At 40.2% G+C, this 27445-nt stretch overlaps 1 protein-coding gene across 1 annotated transcript; it reads left to right on the top strand.

The window, feature by feature from the left end:
* Nucleotides 1–327: 327 nt before the first annotated feature.
* Nucleotides 328–17315, top strand: LOC309442900 (cytosolic phospholipase A2 epsilon-like; the record flags this gene model as incomplete). Its single annotated transcript, XM_082059233.1, has 21 exons — nucleotides 328–354; nucleotides 981–1064; nucleotides 2800–2872; nucleotides 3865–4001; nucleotides 4391–4522; nucleotides 6011–6051; nucleotides 6794–6836; nucleotides 7606–7681; nucleotides 7887–8056; nucleotides 8197–8277; nucleotides 9032–9069; nucleotides 9742–9877; nucleotides 10555–10691; nucleotides 11111–11333; nucleotides 12035–12149; nucleotides 12518–12655; nucleotides 13995–14102; nucleotides 14779–14970; nucleotides 15421–15587; nucleotides 16413–16599; nucleotides 17107–17315. The coding sequence occupies 21 exons, from the start codon at nucleotides 328–330 to the stop codon at nucleotides 17313–17315; spliced, it is 2514 nt and encodes an 837-aa protein (XP_081915359.1).
* Nucleotides 17316–27445: the final 10130 nt, after the last annotated feature.

Consider the following 27445-nt stretch of genomic DNA (forward strand, 5'->3'; position numbering starts at 1 on the left):
GGCCATCTGTCTCCTACCATTAATCATAAACCTGCCATTGGCCAGCACTGAGCAAAGTGACTCAAACAGCATGCTTCCATCTACTGTGCAGGCAAAAGTATTTTTTTTCCAACTTATTTGACCACAGGATTCTGTTTCCTAGTATAAGAAAAGGGGAGGGGAATAACCGGGTTTGAGAAATCAGGCAGAGGTGGGGCTCTGAGTCAGTTATAAAATAGTTGCTCATGTGCATATGAGACATTTAAACTATTGGTGTCTGTGGAAGCTGGGAGATGTGAAATTGCATTACCTCAGATAACACGGGACGTGTATATGATAGCGACCACAATGGAGCAAGATGGCGTTTTGTCTCAGGTAAGAAGGATGCGGAGCAAAGCAATGCGTCTGGGATCTCAGTTAGTTATGCTGCACTTAGTGCAAAGATGGTACTACTTTCTTGACCTACCGTTGACTGTAAATGACTCTGCACGGGATGAAGAAAGTGCTTCAAAAACTCATTAATGAAATTTTTAAAATTATAGCAAATAATAGAAAAGAATTGAAAACTACTTGAGAAGAATTTATTTACAAAGGAAGCATTTTATATATTTTGGGGGTTTCTTCATTTTAGAAACATGATACATGCAACCTTAGAAAAAGTATTAAGTAACATGGAGATATACTTCAAGGTGAAAGATTAATGACAGAGTGTGTTTATGGAAGACAGGTTTGCTGTTCCTTTAACAGAAGAGCCCGGGGCTGCCTTCCCTCCCCACTTGTCATGGGAAGGGTGGAACTTACCTGGCTGCTACACCTCTGCTCAGCCTTACTGGGGCAAGCATGGTGCAGGCAGCGGCGCCGGGCACAGCAGGCAACACTGTACCTGCCAGAGCTGACCATGGGGTCCCTTTCACTGCTGTTCTGGAGCTCTCCAAAAAGGATTGCTTTTAAGAGACAGGATGTTTTTTTTCCAGGGGTAATGTTGGCCCTTCTTGTTGCAGGAGCTGTTCGCTCACACCACTCGACTAGGAGAAGGAATTATGCAGCTGAATCCTCATGGGGAACAGCGGACTCCTGTTACAAAGGTACTGCAAAGGAGAATTTAAAAAGAATACTGTAAAAGAGGCTTTCCTGATGGGTGGAGCTGGGGTGAGAACAGATAGAGTTCAGCATCTGCCAAACAGTCTAATTAGCTACCAGAACCCATCCAGCTCCCTCCACGAAATACCATCCTGCTTACCGTTTTGATCACTTCACTTACCTTGCTTCATGTTAAAGTCCTAGTGCTGTTTTCTATTCTTGGCACATGGGAAATGAACCCTACTTCAACAAGACTGATACCTTTAAAAGAATAGGTTTGAACAGGCTTTCTGCTACATATTTCTTGTTAAAGCACAAGGGCAATTGTACTGCCAGTGTAGGTAGTAATAGTTGTGAAATTGTGCCACTAAGTCCTACAAGGTGTATGGCAGTCTTGAAGTGAACTTTCAATACCTGGTTCCTGGATTAATCATTCTTTCGGCATCTACAAAAAACTAATCGTTTTCCAGGAGACTTTAGACATGTTACATGAAACCTTTCCTCAAGGAAATGAGTGGACCACATGGGCCAAAAAAGACTTTTTGACATTATTCTGTCTAGTTTGAGGCCACTTAGTAATAATTAGGAACTCTTTCTTGTTTCGTTGTGAGCCAAGTTGGTGAGCAGCAAGTTTTGTGCTTACAGTTTAAGGAATAGTCAGCCCCTTCTGTTGATCAGTTGAATGGAAAACCCAAAGGTGAGAAAATAGGCCCTAAAATGCAACTCTTTACAGAGATCATAGCAGGTTCAGAGGAACAAACTAAACCTCTCAATTTTTTTGGCAAAACTCCATTTTTTTAAAATTTTTTTATTTTATGGGAAAAGGAGAAGGAATATGGTCTCATGTTTGGGCTCCAACATGAGACCAGAAAAGCAATATGAGAGGATAAGAAGTAAAGCCTGAGGCCTTAATGTTGGAGACATGGCCTAATATGAAAGAGGAAAGCCAAAGGGAACTAACAAGTGTTTCTTATCAGGTGTAAAATGCTTTGTTTGTACTTATGCAAAACAGTGCAAAGAAAATCCAGACACAAAGAGTTTACATGATTCAAAACTAGAGGAAAACTTCTCATAAGAAGAAGTCAGAGGTGAGCCCAGCTCAAGAGGGGCAGTTACGTCCCTGTAAATGAAAAACACACACATAGTGAGTAACGATGTACAAGTCCAAAGCAGCAAACTCTTCCTTAAAAAGCGAGGAGGGATCAGTGGTCAGCATTTAACTCTGAGGAGTACTGTACATTTAAAAGAGCAGGAATACGAAAAAATTGTATACTGTAGGCCGAGGGACTGAACATGTGTAATGACTGAACAGGAGGTGATTCCCTCAATGGTAACTTTATCACTTACAAAAAGCCTAGGGCAGCTTTTTGTTTTCTATCTTGGAATTTTAAAAAGCAAATCTTCTCCCAAACTGAGTCTGAATCTTACTGCTTTGCACAACTAGATTTTAGTCAGAAATCAAATAAATTCTCTGCAATAATACAAATACACGTACCATAGTATAAAAGTAGGGAAGTCTTTCAGTTTAGTACTTGATCTAGATATTAGTAGGAAAACAAAGGTATTGACCATTTTGTAGCTGCATAGAAAAGTTCAACTAATTTGTTCCTGATTTGGGTATTTCTCTGTCCTGATCATTTCTAGCTTCTAAATATGCTATCTACCTTTAGCATTCATTCCTGTCTTTTCTGTATAGCTTGTTTTGGGTTTTTTTGTTTTGTTTTGTTTTTTTCACTGCAGATAGAGTCATCTCTGTGTTACCTACTGACTGTAAGAGTCATAAGAGCAAGAAATATCCACCAGGCAGATGTCTGTAAGTACCTGTAGTGCTCTGTGTGATCCCCTTAACCTTCATGGGGTCCTAGCTAGTCCTGCTCCAAGAAGAAGTGCTTTCTAGGTTTCTTCCATGGATAGAGAAAGTCCTCTCACCAGCATTCTGGTTCCAGCAATGTACATAGTGTGTTGCTTTTCTTTGCATCAGCCCTGTTCTATGCAGAGGTAACTCTGCAAGGTCACAGCTGTGTCTACTGTGCATATTCTTCTGCATCCTCAAAAGGAGCTGGGGAAGCTCTACAGTCTGTTGAAAGCAAGAAATGGGGAAAGTTCTCCTGTGTTTTCCTCTCGAGTATGTTTATGTAAGAAAGGACACAAATTGCTTGGGGTAATGGAGCAAATATTGAAAATTGAGTAGCCTCATCTCAGATTTAGATTGTGCTCAAAGCTTTCTCAAGGCTAAGTAATCCAAATTACCATATCCTAATTCCCTGTGTACCAGCTTTCACAGATAAAACCCCATTAGGTGTTGTTATATTTTGTAGGTTCACTTCTGATGGCCTGCAATTAAAACATAATAGAAGACTACAGCTTTACTTAGGAAGAAATCAAGAAGCCTCCTTTTTTTTTTCAGTGGTTTAGGAGTATTTTTTGTGTTCTGCCTGGCTAAAATAGAAGCTATCACTTTGTTTCCTCAACTCTTTCAGATATAGGGTGCTGTGGTTGTCCTAAATTATTTTATCCTGGTCTAAAGTAATTGCTTGATGATATAGAAGCAGGAAAAAACCCTTGGTTTTTAATGCATTTATTATATCTTTAATCACATTTATTCAGGGAAAAATCATGTCTTTCTTCTTTTTTCTCCATTCCTATTACCTAAATCATAAAATCTATGTTGGACAAATATGTCATCATGTATCCTAGGGTCTCTCGTTGAAAGAAAAGCTTTATGAAATGATTCTATGATTCAATTTCTTTTTTCTTCTAGAGCAAATCCTCACTTTAGGTGTGTTTGTGTTTTTTAACATACAGTAAGCCAGACTGATTGCTACGTGAGCCTGTGGCTGCCAACTGCTTCAACCGACAAATTTCAGACTAAAACCATCACGAATTGCAAAGATCCAGTCTGGAATGAAACCTTCTACTTCAGGATTCAGAGTCAGGTCAAGGTACTGAGCTGGGACTTCCCTGTTAACCATGACTTAGGGAGCAACTGCCAGGTTTTATCCTTTTGCAAAGGGGACGTAAGCAATTTTCTCAAGAGGCAAGGAAAGATGCAGAAAGATGTGAGAATAACACGTATCCTTATGATGGTTTTCCATGCCATGAAAGACAAGTACATCTCTCAGTCACAGGTAGAATATGACCTTTGAGATGTCTGTGATTTCCTGTAATTCCTCCTCATAGGCAGATGCCTACATGGAGTTAATTTCCCCTCCACCTCCTTCCCTTCCTGTTCTTTTACTTTACATCCTCCTGCTCCTCACAACTGTCCCCAGGTTCTCCTGCTTTGAATCAAACCTGACACATGTCTAAAGGCCTCCCCTTTCTTTGCCAGAACGTGCTGGAGCTGGCACTCTATGATAAGGACATGGTTACTCAAGATGATCACCTCTTCACAGTGTACTTCGATATAGCCAGACTTTCCTTGGGAGAGCAAGTCTTCATGCACTTCAAGTGCGATTCACAGGTGAGGTCTGAAATAAGAAATGGAATAGGTTGGCAAGAATGTGTTTGTCTGCTTTTCTGTCTAAAATGTTATTTGCAAAATCTTTCTTTTTTCCTTCTTGTGTATGGATGGCCCAGCCACATAAAAGGGAGATGGTTTTCACTCTGATGTGGTAAAACCTCTTCACACCTAGATCTGTAGGCACACTGAAGGGTTTGGTGTTGGCCACAGAGGCTCACAGACTTCAAGTGTCTTCACAAAATTGTCACTTTGCTGAGCCTGCCCCCATCACGGAGTGTGTCCATGCTGACACATGACACTTTTTGTCATAACTTGTTACTTAACCTAGTAATTAGTGAGTAATAACTCTGTGATCAGAACAAAGTGTCAAACCAGACTAGTTGCTAATTAGGGGCTATGGTATGGTTGTTTAAATAAGGTATCTAAGAAATACCACTCAGCTTGGCAGCAAGAAATATTCCAATTTTGAATGTCCAGGGAGGCTCTGAAAGTCACACATCCCACCTCCTGGTATGTTCTGTCCATCCCTCTCCTTCTCCAGTTCCCTCCCACTTTCTTGTGCATCTGTCATGCATCATTCAGTTGATTGATAACCTTGCCTACACACATCCAAAATCCACTCTGCAGTACATTTTCTTTAAAAACCTTATATGACCATTTCTTTATCTGCAAAATACCAGACGAGCAGTGTGTGGCCTTCCACTAGCCCTTGGTAAAATAGAGACATTCGGCTAGTTGTAATCCAGCTCATTACTGTCTGGGGGGCTACATCTGCCTTATCCAAGCCTTTCATAACTGTATTTGCACAGCTACAGTAATCGGAGCTCATACTCGTCAGACCCTCATGATTTTTTTCATCCTATACTAATAACTTACTGGTGTCTTTAACGCAATAGGTAATTTGAGCAACTAAGTAACCTACAGCATGTCTCATTTCCCTGTTAAACATCCCTTCTGCCCCCACCTTTGTTTTCCTCTCTCCTGTGCTCTCTCCCACATAGGAATTATACCTTTGTCCACCACCTCACAGATCAGGCCTTAATGTCATGTTTACCACTGTCCCAATGATTTCAACATGTGGCTGCACAAAGTGATTGTCCTCTTCCACAGCTGCTTTGCATGTCGCCATTTACCCTCCTCACACCAGGAGGCTTCTGCTGCTCCCCTCAGCAGACCCTCTTTTTCTTGCTGGCAGACTCGGTACAAGACAACATCTGCACCTGGGTCTGTCCCTTGTGCCCCAGCAGGAGCCAGCAAGCCAGCTACTTTCTTTGTTAAAAACTGCTATCATGGCCATCCAGAGACTTCCTATCAATAAAGAATATTGAGGCTCAAGACACACAGATGTGAGGTGGTGCGTGTCTCTGCTTTAAATGCTCTGCCAGTTACAAGTAGTACATGTGTACCTATATTGCCAGAATGAGAACTAGCATTATGAGAACTGCCAGTAGGCTTGTGCCAAAACCACTTTCCTTCTTTATTTTCTAGAGACAAGAGGAGCTAGAGGTGGGATTTGAACTGGATAATATGTGAGTAAACATGAAATGCAACATAATCTGCAGAAAAGGAAAAAAGACCAGCAATTCAAAGGCATTAAATAGTCTAGTCTAATTGCCCAGAGTGCATCATTGCTTGATTATGCTGATGATGAACACAGTTTCTCAAGGAATCTGTTCCGTGAGCTGTCTAACAAATGGTGCATTCCAGGATGAACTCCCAGGAACTTCAGGCAGACAGGGAGAACACCTAACAACTATTTTTTTGTTTAGTGTAATTAATACTATTTAAGACCAGAATACTGGGACTGCTGTTCTGTTACATGTTTGGGATAAGCAGGGGGGTTGCCTCCCTTCAACGGAGGAGGAATAACATGAAACAACATGGATTCTGACAGAATAACACACAGGATGTCTGATCTAGAGCACTTTCTCTCTGGTTCTCTGACAAACCACAATTCTTCAAAAAACACATTCAGTGAAAACATCTGCAGCCTCAGATTGAGGCTCAGCAAAAAATCACTACACAGTTTGGCCCCACAGTACCTTTTCTTTTTTTGCTGAGCTCCAGGACTGGACAAGCCGGTATGATGACAATTGTGCCTTGACAGAGTAGAGTGAGGAAACCTGTACCGCAAGTCTCCTGGGGATTTTTTTCAAATCCAGTACACAGCTAAAAATAAGCAAGAGGAAAATCAGGAGAAGGGTGTGGCTCATTAATTATGCTGTAATTATACTGAGTTATTATAAATGTATTTTTCTTTCTGTTTCCTAGTTCAGGCCCTCCTGAAACCATCATTACTAATGGAGTACTAGTGGTGAGCATAATGTTTTGTCACCTTTCTTGTCCTGTTGCTACAGTTGTTTCACTTGACTCACAGCCATCAGGCCAACATACCCTTTGACTGAGCAAAGCCAGCACTGAGACACTGTGATTTCCCTTCTAATCATCTGCTTCATGACCCATCTTTGTGAATGGCACCTGTTGAGTGGCTGTGGCTGGAAGAGCATGGAGATTCCCCATGCTAGCATCCCTCCGGTGTTACAAAGGCAACACAAGGAAGAGGTTTAGGTTTGAGACACCGGTAGAGCAATGAACCCTTCCTTGGACATGACTACTCCTGAATTTCCCGTACTGCCAAAGCGACAGGGTTTGTCCATCCCAGGCACACATCTTTTCCTGTATTGATAACTGCGCTTTTTACACAGGGGTTTCTGACCATGCCGTTTTGCTCATTTATTAGCTTTGGTTACTCATTATTTTTATTTAAATCAGTCCTTTGCATCTCTGTTGAGATCCTAGGAGTGCTGCTTTTTACTTTGCCCTTAATTTCTCCTTTCTGCAAGCCCTGTTCATCCATGCTGCAGCCCCACCCTTGCCCTGGCTGTGGCCAGTTTCTCAGAGACTCCTGTTCCAGACAACATCTGAAACCGAGGTCACAGTTGAGAGAAAATATTTTCCTCAGACAAAATGCACTGCCTCCATAGCATTCATATAATCATCAGTAGGAGCTTAGACTGGGAAACAGAATCTCAGACTTGAAAATTGCCTGCTGTGAGGTGGTTTTTTGTTTGTGTCTCTTATAGTCTCGCAAAATCTGCTGCTTGGAAGTCCAGGTGGTTGAGAAGAGGAAGAAGAAAAAGGGGAAGAAAGCTTTATCAAGTGAGGTTATTTATCCATCAGCTGTCTTTAAATAATGACAAACTAATATTATGAAGACAACTGGCTTAATCGGCTTAATGAAATAATGAAAAAGAAATAACATCCCAAAACATGAGAACAGCCTTGTGATAGACGCTGTAAGAACTTTTGTTTCCAATTTTGATGAGAATATTGCTCTGTGTCTGCTTTTGTGTTGCTTCCTTAGAGAAAGAATTCTCCTTTAAAGTGCAAGGTTCTTACGAGGGCACCCAAGACATTACACTGGGATCTGATCCAGTCTTCAGCTCCTCCTCTCCTGCCAAATTCCATTATGCCAGATACAAGCAGCCAACACTGGATGTTACGCTACCAGGGAAGAAGCCACCTCCCTCCATTGTATGTTATAACTGGACTTTATAAAATATAATAATGACGCATAAAGGAACATACACCATAAACAGTAACATTAATTTGCATTGTGGAAAGAGGGTAACTTTCCTTACAATAGAAATTTAGATCTATTTGTATTTTTTCAGCACTCCCATGTGTATGAGACAGGCTCTCCAAGCATGGAACTTCATTCCCTTCCTAGTGGAAAAAACATGACCTTGGCAGAGGTGAGTGCCTGCTTTTTTGTGGGAGAGGTTAAGAAACCTGATTGTGGAAGTTTGCATCCCCTTGATGATTACAAGGGTAATTTCTGGTGATAGAAACCTGCAGACAAAAATGTTACAATCTAATAATGGTGGGTTCTTAGGTGAAAAGGCCTGTTTGTGCCCTGCTCTGTTTGAAATGGTGTGGGAATACAGGGGATCTTGTTACTCCATCCTGATCTTACTTCATGCTAAATTTAGAGTCTCTGCTTTTCCCTTTCTCACACACCAGTGGGGTGTGAGAACTAACTAAGGTAGCACCAGCCTCTTGCTGATGCTGACCATGCTTTGCAAAGCACTTTTAGGTGCATGGTTAAAAATAAAATCCATATAGAATGAAAGATCACAGAACATGGATGTTGTGAGGTCTAAGCCACCTGAAGGGACGAGCAAATGCTGCTGCATAGAGTAGTAGTGTGGCTGTAGACTGGCTGGCTGCCTAGGAGAGGTAATGTTGGGATGGGTAAGGTAAACATTATCATTACTTCCCTCTGTAAACGGCAGTTGTCCTCAGATGTTGCATTCAGTCGAAAACACTGAGAATTACTGAACAATTTCCCTGACAATAAACCACTACAGTCAATTTGTATACGCTGCTGGATTATTTAGGGTACCCGCATTGCTAGGAAGGCAGAAGCTAAAATTCCCCCTGGATCACCAGGGGAGGAGTGCTAAGGCAGGTTTTCATGCTTACACTGTTTGCATTCTTGCTTTCCAGGATAAAAGATTTGACTTATATGCGAAGGCAGAAGACTGGTAAGAGACTCGGCCTCCCTTGGAGGCTAACTTGTCCTTAGCTGAACTGGTCTCACCTTTTGGTCTTTATGGGGGAGGAGACAGACACAGTAGGAATGTAGGTTTTTTGACCAGGTGATGTGGAATTCACAGGATGAAAGCAAACCATATGTGTAAAATTAACAGTAGATGCAGATAATCCATATTGAGACATGAATAATGAAAAAGATGCATAAAATTGAAGAAACAATATTACTAGCCAATTGTCTTTGCACGGCCATAGCAGTTTCATGCTCAGTTTTCAGCCTTTAACCTTTTCTTTAACACTGTGTAAGCTGTGCAGCTGATCACCTGGTACTGCTGATCATGAAGTAGGTGAACTTTGCTGCCTACTTCAAGATAAATGTGAGAAGCTTTCCTACAGCTCTCAGTGCAAGCTAAACTATGAGAGAATCCAGACAGCAGATGTTTCAGAATTATCGGCATTGTTTTTTTTGGTAACTGCTTACAAATTTAGCAGTCCCTCTTTCCATCATCCTCTCATGCAGCACTGTATGCCTGCTTGGGAGTGTAGGAAAGGCTCCTCCTGTAAATGCAGTTCTTTGTGGATCTGGCTTGTTTCCTTATATTGGAAACTGAGCTTGTCTACCAATAATAAAATAGGATATTCTTTTTTCCTGATCTCTGCTCCAGCCCAGACCACCTTGATGTGCGTTTAGGGTTTGACCTCTGTGTGCAGGAGCAAGACTTTCTACGCAAAAGGCAGAAGTATGTCGCTCCTGCTCTGAAGAAGGTCCTGCAGCTGGAACAGGACCTGCTGGACCATGAGGTCTGTAGGGCAAACATTTAAAACACCTAACAAATGCTTAGCAGTGGGGACATAGTAGCATAAAATGACCTCTTTTTCTTCCCAGTTAATATTTTTCTAGTCTTTCCTCGTCTTTAAACTTATGTACACTTCCAGTACTGTCCCATACCTCTAATTTCACCCTGCCATTTGTGATGTTTGCAGTTGTTATCCTGAGTCTAACTCTTCTCCTGCTACACCTTCATTGAAAGCCAGGCTAGACATTTTTTGTATAAAACCGGCCTCTTCAACAGTATTTACCCTGTCATTGTTATTCTTTTTGATAATTCTTGCTCCTCTCTTTGGCCTGTGAGACTTCTTTTTAATTCCCACTTTTAAAACGGGTGTTTTCTCTCTTGCTGTCTCTTTTGGTTTGAATTAACGAATTTTAATTTGTTTGTGTTTTTTTTTCCCAAACATCTGAACACATTAGACACAAGTGTCAGTTATCTAAGCAAATTTGTCACTACTTTTATTCCTGTTCTCCTTTGCAAAATAAAAGTTAGCTTATGTTTTAGTGAAAAGCATTTGGAAAGAAGTCTCTGTCTGGGCACATGTGAAGGTGTCAGGCTCTGTGTAACAGGAGGTCTCTGCTGAGAGCCCCAGTCTGCTGCAGCCCACTGTCTGACACCAGCTCATTCTGCTCGTGCATTGCACAGACCCCAGTGGTGGCCATCATGACTACAGGAGGAGGGATGAGATCTTTGACCGCGCTGTATGGCAGTCTGCGCGGGCTCAAGAAACTCAATATCTTGGACTGTGCCACATACCTGACTGGCTTGTCTGGTACTACATGGTAAGTAGGACTGGGCAGCTCAGCTGGAGTCTTCTTGCTGACACTGTTACATTGAAGAAGGCTGTGGTTGACATGCAGTAGGCTATCTATAATACCTTCTCAGCAGTCTCGGCTTTTGATCTTCTTCCAAAATTGACAGATTAAGGTCTTTCTATGGGGGAAAGTCACATAATTTGCAACAGCATGAAAACAAGCGTTTTTCTAAGAACATCTTACAGAAAATTGCACAAGATATTTTGACAGGGATAATGACTGTGACTTCAAAGGGAACATGATAGTTTCTTAGGGAACTGAAGACAGGAAACCTTTACTTAAGTTCAAATCACAAACTGAAAACAGAAACATAAAAAGTAGCCATTGCCTACTTCAAACCTTGGTGTGTTTTTTTTCCCTCTTCAATATGTATTTCCTCTTCCCAGGACCATGTCAAACTTGTACAGAGATGCTGAATGGTCGCAAAAGGATCTTGACAAGCAAATCAGTGAGGCTCGAAAACATATGATAAAATGCAAAATAAATTCCCTTTCCTGGGACTATTTGAAGTATTACAAAAAACAGCTCTGTCAACGGAAAAGAGAGGGCCGCAAAACATCTTTCATAGATCTCTGGAGTCTTGTCCTGGAATCTTTATTACATGATGGGGTACAGTATGTCATAAAGCAGCATTTACAGTGACTTATAATTGTCTGAAAATGAATTTCTGGAGAAGGTATTTTCCTGTTCAATCTGAGAGAAATAGTTTGCTATGAGACTGTGTGTATGCAAATGCACAGCCATTTCCAAAACATTTGGTAGCAGTCTTTTAGATATCCAACTGTGGTGGAAATCAGCAATCTTGCTTGTGAGATTTTGGATGTGTTTTCCTGAGAAAACTCCAAGATAAACACTTTGAAAAAATATTATATTTTAAGGCGGTTTTTGTGCATGTTCTGCAAATATTTTATTTAGAAATAGCAAAATTACAGACATTATCTTAATGCCCATGAGAGGTATTAACAAACAGATCCACAGCCTTTTGAAATACGTGAGAGGTCTTACCTAAATTTGCAGCATAATATGTTAAGCTGGTTTATAACAGAAGCATTGCTTTCTGCACATGATCATTTCCTTCCATTTTCATCCTCATGGGTCATCAAATAATCTGGCATCAGATCGGGTGCTTGCAGATATTTCAGTAACAGAACACTTATGGGAATTTTGTAAAATATGTAATATTTCAGAATTTAAGCCCAGCATGTATTATACATTAGAGTAGAAATTTTTCTGCCTTACAAGCTTAGATATGGAGAAAATGTTCCTGTGCTAATTTCTGTCTTAGTGTAACCATATTTCTGGAATCACAGAAAGACAACCATAGACTCTCCGATCAGCAACGGGCCATTGATCGTGGTCAGAACCCATTGCCTATCTATACTGCAGTCAATGTCAAGAACAACTACAGCACTCTGGATTTCAAAGGTAATTATGAGACTTCTGAGAGTAATTTTTCTTCATATTTAAGTTGGTAAATCCTGGGACAGTCTTTTTAGATAGTCTAAAAAAAGCTCTCTCATTTAAAGACCAGGACCTCAGCTGATGTGTATTCATGTAATGTCCTTGTGGTTAGGTAAGAGTTTGAATATCTATGCACCAGACTCAAAAATATTACAAAGACATTTTATGTTCACAGGTTTTCATTTGAACCATACTTGCAACTCACTGCTATTGGTCTGAAATGTTAGACTTTACTGCAGAAAGTATTTTAAACTCCTTTCATTCCCATGATAGCAACATCATTTTTATCTATAGTTAAGGGGCTGTAGTATTAATAAAACATCTTTTCACAGAATGGGTGGAGTTCACCCCTTATGAGGTGGGATTACAAAAATATGGAGTTTTTGTTCGTGCTGAAGACTTTGGCAGTGAGTTCTTTATGGGTCGGTTGATGAAGAAGCTCCCAGAATCCCGGATCTGCTTCTTGGAAGGTAAGCTATTGTCTTAAAAACCCCTGATTTTTTTTTTTTTTTTTAATATTATTTTAAAATTGTGAACTGTATGAACTAAGCACTAATACAGCACAAGTTCATCACAGGGCAGTGTAACTGTAGAGGATAAATATTTCATCACTGAATTAATATTTACTCTAATGGATTCATTTTACTGTAAAAAAGAAAATTCAAAGGGACGAACAAAAAGTTATTTTCATTTTTAAACTAGTTTTGAATAACAACATAGTATTGCTTCCAGTCCAACAATAAAATTCAGGTTCCTGCGAATGCATGTTTCTACTCATGCTCCTCCAGAAGGGTGAACTCCAAAGCCTCTTGCCTATGTCACAGATAGTCCAGTAATTTGTATGCTTCCTATAGACAGTTTGCATGAGCCTTCATTGTTATTCTCCACTGCATCAGGGTGTATTTGAGCATGCCAGGTCCCCCCTGCTCCAGACAATCTGCTTTGGCCGCTCATCACCAGCTGAGTTTCCACATTGCCTGGGCAAGGCTGGGAGGAAAACAGCATAGTCACATCCAGAAGCATTTTTGCTACTGATTGGAGCATTGGATATGTATTTTCCAGACAAAGAAATATGCTGGCAACTTGTGACTGGTTCGAGATGCTCTTTGGTCATTTCACTTGGAGTGAGGGAGACACTGTGCTATTTTAACCTAAGCTGATGCTGGACATGCACACATTTGCACTTCTTGAACCAAAAAAGAGTGAGAACGTGTGCCTAAGAGATAATCAGAGAAATTGTTTCTCATGCTTAAAAATGCATGGTCAAAACTGATCCTTTGGTGTGTTAACAGGCTTATTCTCAAAAAACAAAAACAAACAAACAAACAAAAGCCAAAAAAACATACAAATGCAGAGACTGCAAGACCACATTGTAGTTGGACTCTTATCAATTTAATTTCCCACCAAACCTCTCAGACTTATAGAAGCCTTGTGATACTTGTTTTTGTCTTAGAGTAACTGTATTTCTGGAATCACAGAAAGACAACCACAGACTCTCTGATCAGCAATGGGCCATTGATCATGTTGTTTTGTTTGTTTGTTTTTCTGAAAACCCAAGCTCCTTAATTCATATTAATTCACAAAAATCTCACTATTTGTTAAAATATATATCTAGCCCTAAGTACCATAAGAGAAAAACTGGATACCAAAATAAGGTTTAAAAACCAGCAGCCAAATAAAAATGATATATCTCATACATTTAAAGCAAACTAAAGAAAAGCATAAACTTTGCAAATTTCATTTCATTATAACAGTTTTGCAATTCATGATGTGTGAACATTTGAGTTAGAAAGCTCTTTCCTTTTACAGGCATATGGAGCAGTTTATTTTCATTAAATGTGTTATATATCTGGAATTCGTCTCATTCATCAGAAGATTTCTGGCACAAGTGGACCCGGGACAAAATCGACAATATAGGTAAGTTATCATACTTCTTCCTCTACTGTGTATTTGTTGTTAAATAAAGTTAATGATAGATAAAGGTCACATCTATCTGCTATGTGAGATGTGCACAGCATTTTTGGCATTTTTGGAGTGTTCCTTCAAAGCCCATGTTGCCTTTCTGGAAAGAATTGGATTCAATGTCTCATACTCCAAATCATTATTGAATAATTAAAAGATCTCCAGTCCTGTGATCTGTGTGCTCACTGAGGGCTCAATGCTGGTATTGGCAGATGGGTAAAATGTTCAGGAATAATCAGATTGATCAGTAAATTATTAATAAAGCAAAAAGGTTTTGCCTACATTGAGTAGGAGCTACTGTAATACAAATAAGTACAACAGTTACCCTTTTCCAAAGCCTGCATTCAGTCTGTTCCACAAGTATGCATATATCTGGTGCAGATTAGATTTTTTTTTTACCTGATACTGGGTCTTGTTTCTTTTATCCAAGTCTGGACAGCGTAAAAAAATGGTATTTGGCTGGTAAGAGTAGCATCTTATTTTCTTTTTCATTTGGTGACTTGTGCTCATCAAGTCCTTTCAACCTAGGCCTTTTAAATGAAGGAAACACTGATTTTTATTACTACCCACAACATGCTGGGCGATGACCTTGCTCTGGGCAGGTAGAATTTAACAGCCTTTCCCTGTGCAGAGGAGGAACCCATCCTACCGCTGAAGCTGCATGAGCTGAAGACTCGCCTGTTCACCCCTCCTGGCCCCCTCGGCAGCGCTCTTCGCAGCATTCTCACCGACCGCCTCTGCATTGCCCAGGAGCACAACTTCCTAAAGGGTTTCCAGATTCATAATGACTACCTGGAGAACAAGCACTTCTGCAGATGGAAAGGTAGGAGAAGACCTGTGTGCTTGGGGAGACAATAAACAAGCAGAACAAAACAAAAACATACATTTGATATTAAACACATTATCCAAGTTTAGAGGCCACGTTTGGTCAGAATCAATCATGGCACACCAGGATGCAGCATGGCGTGGCATTTGCTGGTGGCATGCACCTCCTGAGGCAGGGGAACCAGGTCCTGATGGTGGTCCTCCCTTCCTCTATTTGAAGAAACACTCAGTGGGGTGGCACAAGAAACCCCCTTCATGAACATTGCCACTGCAGGTCCAAAACTGCATGTGTCTTGAGTTGGGAAGGCAGAAGCAAAGGGATACGGCAAATCTCCCTTCCTTGAAGACAACAGTCAGCTAGGGCTCTGTGGTCGTGGTGTAAGAGTGGAAAATGGGCTAAACAGTTTTGAGCTATTGCACTTAGAGCAAGAAATATCTTTCCTTTTAGATACCGTGTTAGACACATTTCCAAACCAGCTGACACAATCGGAAGAATTCCTGTCTCTGGTAGATACGGGATTTTTCATCAATACAAGCATCATGCCACTTTTAAAACCAGAGAGAAAGGTGGATGTCATCCTGCATTTAAATTACAGTGCAGGATCCCAGATACAGGTGAGAGGAACCAAAGCAGTCTTCATTTCTTCTTCAACAGCTGCATACCTGGAAGTTTTTAACACTTAGATGCTTTCTATATTGCTTCCACTAAAAGTCTTAACCACTAGCATTTTTAGCTTAATGCTGTAGTGTGATTCTTCATTTATAGGCTGTACATAATCTCAGTTGTTTTTCTCATATGATACAACTCTTCTATGCTAAGAACTCAGGGAAAACAAATCCTTCTCTCCACTGACATAGTGCTTTCCAATACGAGTTTCAGAGCTTTCACAGAGCTATTCTATTTCCCCAGAAGTAAGATAGGGTCTTATACATTTTTTGCTCCAAAATATGCTTACTTTTTTACATGTCTAGCTGCCTGGACACTATTTAAATTGACTTATAAATGAATTGTAACTACTGTTTCAGAGTGTCTGTGCATCAGTTTGCTGTGACGGGGAGGTATGATGCAGAACGCGTCATGACCAAGACAGACAAAGCATTCTGGTGCTACTGTTTAAAGTCCTTTGGGACCTCTTCAGTGAAGGTCAGATTATTGACTAAAAGTGTTGTTACAGCAAGGAAGGCGTATGATGTTTGTTAAACTTGACTTTTAAATTGTCTTTTAAATGAATTGTAACTAGGGCTTATTTTTGGAGTAGTGCTTATAATTTGAGCATACTCAAAAATCTTGAAAAATCGTGCTAGGGCTTATTTTTGGGGTAGGTCTAATTTTTGGAAACAGTGTAGCTTGGAAAATGCTCTCTTTGTTACTGGTTTCCAAGAAATCCTGAGCCCTGAAATCCTCTCTAAGTCTTAGTACCATTCTGTTCATTGATCCAGGCTCTGGACCAGACTTGCAAATATTGCTCAGAACAGGGAATCCTTTTTCCCAGAGTGGACGTGAGTGAAGAAGACAGGAAAAACCTGAAGGAGTGTTACCTCTTTGATGGTGCTGAGACTCCAGGTGCACCAGTATTGCTTTTTTTCCCACTAATTAATGATACCTTCCAAAACTACAAGGCACCAGGTAAGTAACCAAGCATGTCAAAAATAGGCTGCCATCACAGCCAGCCTATTAAAGGGAGTATATTTAATATTGCAACACCTAAACTTTACTCTTGGCTCATTTCAGTACATCAAACCTCTCTGTTGCTTGAAATTCCTTGTTTTAACAAGCCAGATATGCTGTCATGGTAGTCCTGTTTCAATGGCCAAGCTAGTTAGTTTGCAGGCAACGGATACAACTATATGAGCCACAGGCACAGCTGCAGCATAGACCCATGTAAAAGGAGTAATCACCATTTTTCTCCCTTCATCATGTGAAGCAGCTCTTACCCACCTGAGCCAGGGACTGAGATGTTAGAAAACAAAGTATTTGTTTAAAAAATAATTTTAAAAACCCACAAGAGTAATTTAGATTACGAATGCTTTCTGTGGAAAGACATCTCCTTTCCCTGCTCTGTTAAGAGTTTGCTTGCTTATGACCACAGTAGCTCACACACCTCAGCAGTGATTTGTCTCCTCTTCCTCCTAGGTCAGAAGCGCTTAGAGTCAGAGATGGAAGATGGCAAAGTTGATCTCTATGGCCGCTGTTCCCCTTATTCAACATATTCACTCCAATACACTGAGAAGGCATATGACCGTCTGGTTCAGCTGGGTGAATACAACATCCTGAATAATGAGGACCTCATTATGCAGGCCTTGCACACAGCAGTGGCACGGAAAAGGCAGAAAAAGACATAATGTCAGAAAAGGGAGGATGCTTTTGTGTCCCTTAACCCACCATGAGACTGAAGCGCCCTTACAATCAGCCAACAGGCTTCAAAGGATTTCTGCTCAACCCCACTTAATGACAATCTCAGATGGACAAAGAATACACTGAAGAGAGACTTTTTTATCCAAAAAATTTCACTTCAGCAATTCATTGCAAATCAGATACGACAGTGGACTACAATTTGTCGAATGGTAAAGAGGATGGGCAGCCATGAGGAAGAAGGTGCTAAGATGATAATGAACATGGTGCTAGTTGCCTTGTGTTTGAAATGTTTAAGTCTAATGTATTCAGGGCAGACCATATTAAAAGCATATTATTTATTAACATGACTTTTACTTTTTGTTTGTGAGGTGGTGGTGGGGCAAGCAGGTTGGGCGAGGTTTGTGACTCGGACTAGGGCACATTTTAAGGAAGCATTTAGAGAAAGAAAGGCACATATCATATGGCATTGTGCGGGCACAGATCACCTCCAAGGGTGGCTTTGGGCAGAGGCAGAGCAGACACAGGCCATGGGCACTCAGATAACCGAGAAAGCAGAATAGTGTTGATGAAGTTCTCCACTGCTTGGCCACCAAGCTCCCCCATGTGTTTCCTCACTGCTTCTTGGCTACCCATCCCTCTTTCCACTTCTGGTGTGAGCAGTAGTAGCATAGTGACTAGAAATACAAGCTTAACAGAACACTCTGCTGGCTTTAGTCCCTCTCAAAACAAGAGCAAGGATGTGCAGGTCCTTGACTTCATCAGCTCCACATTCTCTCACTGTTGGCTGGGTCTCATATAAGCTCAACATCTGCAGAATTAGGGGGCAGCCACACAAGGGGAAAGGGCTTAACATGGTCTTGGTGCAAGAAGGAAGATTTTGTGTTTTGCATTAGGGCACCTAAAGAGGACATACTGCTCCAGGAATGTTATTTTATTTTCTCTTGAGATAGCAAAGAATTATTTTACCTATATCGTTGCTGTGAGTCCTGCTGTACCATTTGCGACAAAGACAAGAAAGTTGCAGACTTCTAGAGATGCCTGGAACCTCTGGGAAGGTTTGCTATAGCACGTACCTCCTTCTGCAGGGCAAGCTGCTGCAGAAGGATCTGTGCCTTCTGAACTCTAATTTGTCTTGGACTGGCTCTGTATCAAATCCAGCACTGACATGCACATACTTGGCATGAATTGCCCATTTGGACCAAATGTGCCATGATGAGAGGTTGCCTAACCTAGGCTTCTGTCACTGTTCCCTGGAGGTAAGAGACAGAGAGGCACTTTGGTTGCACCCATAGCAAAGACCCTCCAGCTTCTCTTGCGTGCCTCTCACTGCCTGATTTGTTCTCTAGGCTTAAGATGCTTTACTTGTTCATGTGAAAAAACAAAACCAAAACCAACAAAACAGTCAACCAAACAAATTCCCCAACACAACAAAACAACAACAAAACCAAAACAAACAAATGAACAACAGCCCAAACCAACCAATCAAAAACAAAACAAAAAGAAACAACCAACCAAAACAACACACACACAAAAACCCTAACAGCAGAGAAATAGCCTCATGAGATTAAAAACCACGGAAACCTGGATCACATAGTCACAGCAATATGAGTACCCAAGACTGTTTCTTTCCAAATGCACAAATAATCTTATTTTGATTAAGCTCATTGTAGGTAACCCATGCTCTAAGTTGAATTAATAACATCAAGTACACTAATAGACTACAGACCAAACGAGTTATTTTATGTTTCTCCTGGAACTTTCCCTTCTCAGTAACTAAAAGGTGGTAGAAATTCCCTAATTCTTCTACATATCTGTTTTATTAACCAAAGTAAGATTAAAAACATTAGTAAAAATAGGACCAACAGGTGATGTTTACAGCATGTGACAAATGTCTCAAAATAAGTAAAGCCTACTCAACGTATGCATGCATTTCTCTTTTCTTATTCTGTAGTAATTTGAGAAGATTAGGTTGGAAGATGAAAACACAAATTCTTAATACAAGATTTTGATTCTCCCAGACCAACTATTATGAATCAGTGACTTTTCAAGCATACTAATTTTGAGTACACAAACATACTAGTGAAAAAAGTCAGTTAAGTGCTTAATTGCATTCCACTCATAACTTAACCATTCATAATCCATGTTTTCTGTTTTGCTCCTTCCCTGGCTAATTTTAAAGTGCTTGATAATGTAAAGGTGTGTTGAGTTTCTCAGTGTATGTAACACTCCAGCATCTACAGTTTGTAGCCTACAAAGACCACCTGTGGTTACATTTCAATGTTAGAATTATTTGGATTAAAGAAGGATTCTATACTGGGTTTACAGGGCAAGATTTTGGTAGCAGAGTGGGATGCTGCTGGGTGCCCCCTCTGGTCTGCACACGTTTCAAGGCTTGTGTGCAAGACTTTATGTTTACTTTCCAAGTGAGTAGACAAAGGTATCTGCAGTGTGCTTGACTGAGTCCTGTCACTCTGAAGCTTTAAATAGTATCATCAGAGCCTGATAGAGGGACCAGAGCACAGTGTTTCTGTAATGACATGCCAGCCAAGGACAAAAGTGCTCTGTGCAGCTCCCTGTTTTAAAATATAGGGGAGAAGGAGAGTCAGTAGCTGGGAGGGTTGTCCATGAAATTCCTGCCTTGTTCCTGTAAGGGAACTCTCTGGATGCAGTCATGCATTTACTTCTGTACTGCTGAAAAGTTGCAGTTTTAACAGTATGGTTTGTCCAGCGTAGATTCTCAGAAGATATTTTTGTGGATTATGGACAGGTTCTGGCTCTCACTTCTTCTTCACTTTGCATTTATCCTTCCAGAATGCAACTCTCAGAGTCAGTCTTGTTATAGTCAGCCTGGACTAATTTTCTCATGACCAGTTCACCTTCTTTGCACAGTCAGTGTGAATCTCTCAAAGGATGGTTCTTACAGCTACAAACTGGTCAGAAGGAATTTCCTTTACAAGTATCACCAGTGCCTCTAGCTTCAGCCATTCAGTGAGGAGCTGGGTTATCTCCCACATATTTTTGTGCTTGATCTCTCTTCTAGGATGCTCCCAAAATAGATAGACTCATTTAAATGACTATAGTAATTTATAAAATGGCTCACCTTAGCTGTTTTCTGGGGCATGATTTTGTTCAGTTGGCCCTAACTCAAGATTCAACAAGCCTGGAGGAGGCTTTTTACACCTTCTGCATGTGAAACCAAAAAGGAGGTTCAGCAAGGAGCAGCAGTAGGCTGCAGCAAATAGGACGGGGATGCCTCAGGGATGGTGAGGAAGGACTGCAAAGCTCTAGAGGCTAAAGCTTAAGACTAGAGTAAGTTGTTTGGATCCTTTGACTTTGTAATCTTTGTTTGCAAGTACATAATGATAAGGCACAGTTTTCTGGGGCATGGTTTTCCCACTATTGTTTGCTTGAGGAATGAGCCTACCAGCTTGCACTTCTTAATTCAGTCCATCTTATAAGCCTGTACAGAGCTCTTGAGTTTTTGAGTTCTGATTAGCTCCTATTAGGCCCCAGAAGAACAAAGTGAAAGAGTGATTACAGTTTTGTGTTTGTTCTAGACTATTAATTTTATTTCCTCCTATAGACTTAGAAAAGCCAAAAGTACCATCAGATCACCTTGATTGACTTGTTAGATGTCAGATCTGTTACCTGCCATACAGTTACTTAAATGTTATCATCTGTGGCTGACCAAAAGCTATCTTGAAGAAAAATTACCCTTCTTCTTTTAAAGATATTAGGAATGGTGAAGCAACATTTCATAGAAGTATGTTCTAGTGGGTGATCATCTTCCAGCAATAAGTATGCACCTTGTTTCCAGTCTCATTTAGTTTGGCCAGAGCCCAGACATTAGTTCTTGTTAAATATTTTCCTATTAACTTAAAAGTCATTGCGTCACCGTTGTTTCTTCATTAGAGTCAATTTTATAAAATATACCAAGGTTACATCACAGTAATCTTTTCATCAAATCAGTAGATTCAGTAGAATCCAGTTGTCCTCATTCACAACTAGAGACTTCTGCTGAGTCGCTTGTCTGAGTTGCTGTTTTCCTCCCTGCAGCCTTCCCTTTCATAAGGGGGAGTAAATCGTAATGTATATCTGTAATTACTTTAATCATAACTTCACACTTCATTGTGTTCGATTTAACTGTGGCTAATCAGGCCAGTATATCAAGCAGGTCAGATTGTTCTGTATGATTGCCCTGTCCTTAGTATTACTCAGCACTTCATCAGTCTTTGTTCTACTGCAAATTTGGCCAGTCAAGATATCATGCTTATTTCCAAATCACTCATCAAAATGTTTAATAGGATTTGAGACCAGACAACTCTTAAGAATTTCTCAGAACAGAACTTTTTTCAGTGATGTTTCTCATTGAGGACTAATTCTGAAACCAGTTAGCTAATAAATTCTTAATCTTAATAATATATACTTTTTTCAGTCTTTGCATAAGAAAAACCTGCAGTTACAGCACAGAACAATATCAGTCTGTTCTTCTTTAAAAACACACTATTTTATACTGACTGGCTTCCAGAAGGTAGTTCAGGGATCACCAAAAACACTCATCGCCTTACAGGGAACCCCTTGCTAATGCTAACCCCAGAAAGATTTATTTTCCATTCAGTCACATTGCATCACCATTTTATTATCCTATGCACCTTACTGGTGGAACACCCTCTAATTGCTTTGGCAACCCTTACTGCTTGATTACACTCTGGTCACCGAAAGACAGCTCCAGTACCCTGGCTTGCAAGATCAATGCAGCCATAGGAAGAGCACACTTCTGTTTTGGCAGTATCTTGGCATCACCTCTAGTACATACCTAAGATAAGGAAATAAAAAAAGAATTTCTGTGCATAATCCAAATATAAGTAAGACTTTCACAAAGTTTAATACAAATAGATTAAACATATATATATGCACAATTATAGCTACCTTTATTAAGATCAGCTCCCAACAGCTTTCCTGTACTTTTCTTTCCCGGCTATATAGTTCTTAAGCTCTTAACTGAACCATATGGCTAGGCATTCCGTTCTTACACAAGACGGGTAGAACCTTTGTTTCTGCCTTCATGGAAAGGGCTTCAGACATGGTTTTTACTCCAAATCTCCCCAGGTGTTTTTATACACATGTATATACACACACATACATATGCATATAGAATTTGACTGGGTGGAACCATCGGCTGCCCAGGCAGTAAATCGTACCAATGACTGTCCTAAAGCTAACTAATTACCTGCCTTCAGTCTTTTGAGGGGAAAACACTCCCTTGTGCAGTGAAGTGCAGCTTTCAGTGTATAATTGCTTTGTATGCTGAAACTTGTATTCCATATAAACATGCATACATTAACATATGCTGTACAAAACATATGAAATATAAATGAGCAGAATGTATGTGACTTGAAACTAACTCTTGACTCAAAATAGGCATTGCTATTAACCACTTCAGGAATGATGGAGCATGTGGTGTTTATGACTGCTAGCCTACATTTTGAGGAATGAGAGAGAACCAAGAGTGGTAATATATGATAATCAATTTTCAGTTAATCAGATATTGTGACCACTATTGCAATGGCAACCAGTGTAATCAATCTACTAGCATCTTACCACATCCCTTTTGCTACTTTTGAAAATTGGCACAATATTTGTTTTCTTTCAATCTTCTGTAGTTCTACAGTATGTCAACAATTAAAACAGCTGAACCATAGACAGCCAAGAATCTTCCTAGGCTACACTTTTGGAACTGATTGGTAAGGATTATCTATAGTTTGTCTTAAAATACATTGTAGGATTATGTGTTGAAAGCAGTTCATAATATTAGCTGACGAAATGTGTAAAGTTTCTTCTTTCCCAACATAGAACACAAGTATTTTATCAGCATTTCTGCTTTAGCTGCATCATTAGTAATTACTTTGCTATCTCTATGAAGTAATGAGTATAGACCTTTGACAGGATTTTGCTTTCTCCTCATACACATTTCCTTTATATTTGCATATATACATACGCATTTATATGCTTCCTATTGTCACCCTTGGAAATAATGTTTTTTCTATATTCTATAAGTTATTATTTACTTTGTAAGTTCTGTATTTCCTGTTTTCCCATGTACTATGCATTGCTTTTGTGCATACAGCTGCTGCCTTCTTAACACCTCTGAAAGAGGTTGAACTTTCAGCCAAAACTGTGAAAATGGGACAGCTCATACCATACCACTGAGATTTCCTTAACTGCAGCAGGAACAGATTTTTATGCTGCCAGAGATATCCTTGAGCCTACCCTGACATTTCCCACTGATTTTTAGCATGAAGCTGCAATGTTGAGCCTCCCAAGTAATATGGATTCCTCTTTTCAATCACACAAGTTTTTTCAACAACAACTAATCGTATCTTATTATTGTCTTGGACTTGTGGAAATATAAGAAATAATTAATTTTCCTGTCACGTCATATCTGTGCAATGTGATCTAATTGAGTAAGTTTTAGTCATTACATCACATAGGGTCAAAATACCAAAACCATGTGAGAGCTGCATGCAATAGTTGTTTAGACAGGTTTTGACATGCTTTAGTAACATGTGGCTCCCTTACATTTATTGTAATGTATGTTCAGCAATGTTTGCCACTACAAATTTGCCTTTCTTTAATATGTGTTTTCTTGACTTGACCTAAGAGTCATGCTTGCCTTTGATGTCTGTGAGTTTTAGCATAGTATTGTGTTGCAATGGTGATTTAATTTAACATGTAATCGGATGTACTGACATAGCTGCCTATCTCGCTCTCCTGGACAATGTTGCTCTCCTTACGCATTTCTGAAACACTTCCTTAAGAAGTTTTGCAATTGTTTCTTTAAAGTCTTTCCATGTGGAGCTGTTAACATAGTTTAATCTTTATGATTGGCCCTCTTGTGAGTAAGTGGCCACACTAGATTCTTGCACAGGTTTGTATTTTGTATTTTGTTCAGTGGGACCACACGGAATGATAGCTGGACTCTTTTGCCTGCTAACCCCAAATTCTCCCAGCTGTGAAGCCTTTTGAAACTCCCTGAGAAAGTGCTTTGTTTTGTTAACAGACATGTGGATTCATGCATGTAGCATCACTGAGACCGCATCCCAGGGGCAGCTGGCATGAGGCATGGCTGATAGCTTGATCACAGATGGCACAGAATGCAGGTTTGTGGAGTGTCTGTGTGACTCCCAACAGAGCCTGGGTTTGTTAAGAACTGCTTACCTGACCTACCAGGTGCCCTGGAAAGGCTGGAACTCCATCCTCCCTGTGATGACACACTGTACATAGGGCAAGATATGCTTCCATGCACACTTCTTCAGATTGCACAATGGATCACATGGCTTGAAGTCAACATGGTAATGGGAATATGGCTTCTGCACATGTGGAGAGATACTGGATGCTAAAGCTTTTGCAACAGTTGGGCCTTTCTCATGCAAGAAAGAGGTACCAGGAATTTCAGGAGTTCAAGATTAGCTGTAATGGGTGTATCACCTAACTCCATGCTTCCTCTTCCTCATCAGCTTGCAAGTGGGATGAAAAATGCTCACAGTGCCTGGCAGCGTTTCCTTGGTTGGGTATGCCTTCCCTAAGGATCTCCGTTTGCCATAGTTCATGTTTTCTCACCAGGACTCTCATACTGATGGCAGCTACCTGCTCTGGGTTATGGAGGAGAAGGTAGCCATGTCTTTTAGGGAAGAATCTCCTGGCTGCTTCTGTCCCTCTCTGTTAATCAGGAGGGAGAGACTTCATTCTCTTGCAGTACTGCATCAGATGTGGGCTCTGGTCTAACAGTGCACTGTCCTATCATCTTCTGTAACACAGGAAATGACAGAAAAGTTTGGAATTTAATCATACCAAAATGTAAGCCATTGCCATGTTGAGAAAAGCAGTCTCCTCGTGTCTGCTGAAATCCTCTGGCTATGCCACTCTTGGCTGAAAAGACCATGCACTCAGAAAAGGTGTCATGCTTGCCTTTACACCGAGGAAGCAAAAGAAATCCTCCTTATCAATGGGGAAGGCTTTGAAGAACTGCCAGAGTCAGTGGCAAACCTGTCACCTGCATTGGCGTCTCCTGATCCTGCCTGGACTCTCAAATAGCAGTCCTCATGAGAAACCACATTTCTCTCTATATAAGCAGCAAATGCACTCTGGTGACCAACAGTTTTATGCATGTACTAGATTATTGGAATATAATTTATCCCTTGGAGCTAATTGCAATGAACACTGAAAATTTAAAGTTGATGATAGCACATCATGTCCCATAAGTTAGACACGAAAAGAAAACTCAAAGGCATACCCCACCAGCACTTGCTGATTTTATTAAGACACAAGATACCGCTAACTTACTACAGCTGAAAAGGTTTAGAAGCCAGTTATTTCAGAATAAGTTTCTTTAGCATTCTTCTAGTGTTCGATGGGAGACTAGTGTTCGATGTGGGTAAGAATGAGCACCCTATGCAGCGCATGCCTTACAAAAGAAAGACTAATTTAAGAACTTTATATATATGCTCAGTAATAAAAATGTATTGCACTTACATACATGCACATGTCTCCTACAAGTCATATTTATCAGAAGATAGGTTATGTTCTATGTCAGAATAGCCAGACCAAACAAATTTGCAAATCTGAGCTACTGTCAGTATTTCTCCAGGACATTAAGCACCTTTTGGACTGTTTCTAAAATATTTTCTCAATTTCATTTTTTTTCTGAGTGGGTAAGGTTAGTGATTTGTAACACATATCTATATCTCATATTTGTCATGGAGAGGAGCATATAGAGCCCTCCTAAAAGCAATATAATACTCCTAGTGGGCAGAAACACCCCTTTTTCTGCTGATCTAGCTTTATTGTCCAGATTTTCTTGAGCCATTTTATTTTTTTTGTGTGTGTTCATAGTTGAACTATAGATAAATATATATATGCACTTTCCTCGTTATAGCCATTATATTTATCTTATTAAAATATATTAAAAATATTAAAATAAAGAGCATATGGCTCTTCAGCAGCAATTATGTGGACCAAGCAAAGTTGTACAGCCATTGTCATGTTAAAGCCTGATTCTTGTGAATGACATTTGATGTTGCTGTCATGGAGATTATTATGATCTCCTGATTTCTGACATGAACATTTTTGCTTTTATTCAGATGGGCCACCATGTATTGCTACTTCTAATATGCCTGAAACATCCTACTGCTACGAGTCATATTAGCTGCATCTTCCTGTATCCCTGAGGAGTAAAATACAACTGTTTCTAGTGAAGATACTAATCAGGAGTAAACCAAAAGCTTCCACAGATCACAGCCTGGGGTTTCACAGAAAATGCAACTTCATATTTCTCTCTTAATATACCTGGGCATGAGCTACCACTGCACAGCCTGTGCTTTATGAACAGCAGTGCCAAGTCAGGCTATGGTCACAGGGGTCTTAGGTGATCCTGAATTGGAACACGGCAGGAAGTTTGTACTGGTACTTCCAGCATGGCACTTCTCATTCTGTGCCACCCAGATATCACACAACTTCTACTTTGTTATTTGAATGAATCCACAAGAGGATTTTTTATTTTTATGCTAATAGAGCTTTTGCCCAAAGTTGTTTTGCAGCTTCATATTGTGACAGGGTGAATCACATGTTCACAACGCAACTGAGTTCCTCAATGTCAGGTTCCTTCAGCATCAGGAACTTCAGAAACAAGTGATTAAAGGGGATATACTGATTACTCAGGGTGGGATTCACCTCATCTGCCTTCAGCCATTCGGAAGTTAGGTGTCAAGTATGACCTGGACACTTAGGCCTCTCCAGAAGAATCCAATATAGAGGGGCTTAGTCACCATCTGCAGTTGCCACGCTTGCTTTTTCCTCTGTTCCGTACGTAGGGCACACAGGCAACCAGTTTCAACCAGAAGTCTAACTTTTAGATTACTTAATCTAGCTGAGATCAAGCCTATCCTAAGTGAAAAAGTTATGTTTGCCTCAAAAGGAGTAGTGCTTCACAGCAAAAAGCAATTTGAACTTTAAACTAATTTAGGAAATTCAATTCCAGTTCCAGCTTTGAGTCAAAGGTACCTTTGGCTGCCTCTGACTTGAGCTTAAAGAGCAGGTATTTCATATCAGGAAAGCTTGA

This window comes from Streptopelia decaocto, assembly GCF_964273445.1.
Source record: "Streptopelia decaocto genome assembly, chromosome: 7".
Taxonomy (NCBI): domain Eukaryota; kingdom Metazoa; phylum Chordata; class Aves; order Columbiformes; family Columbidae; genus Streptopelia; species Streptopelia decaocto.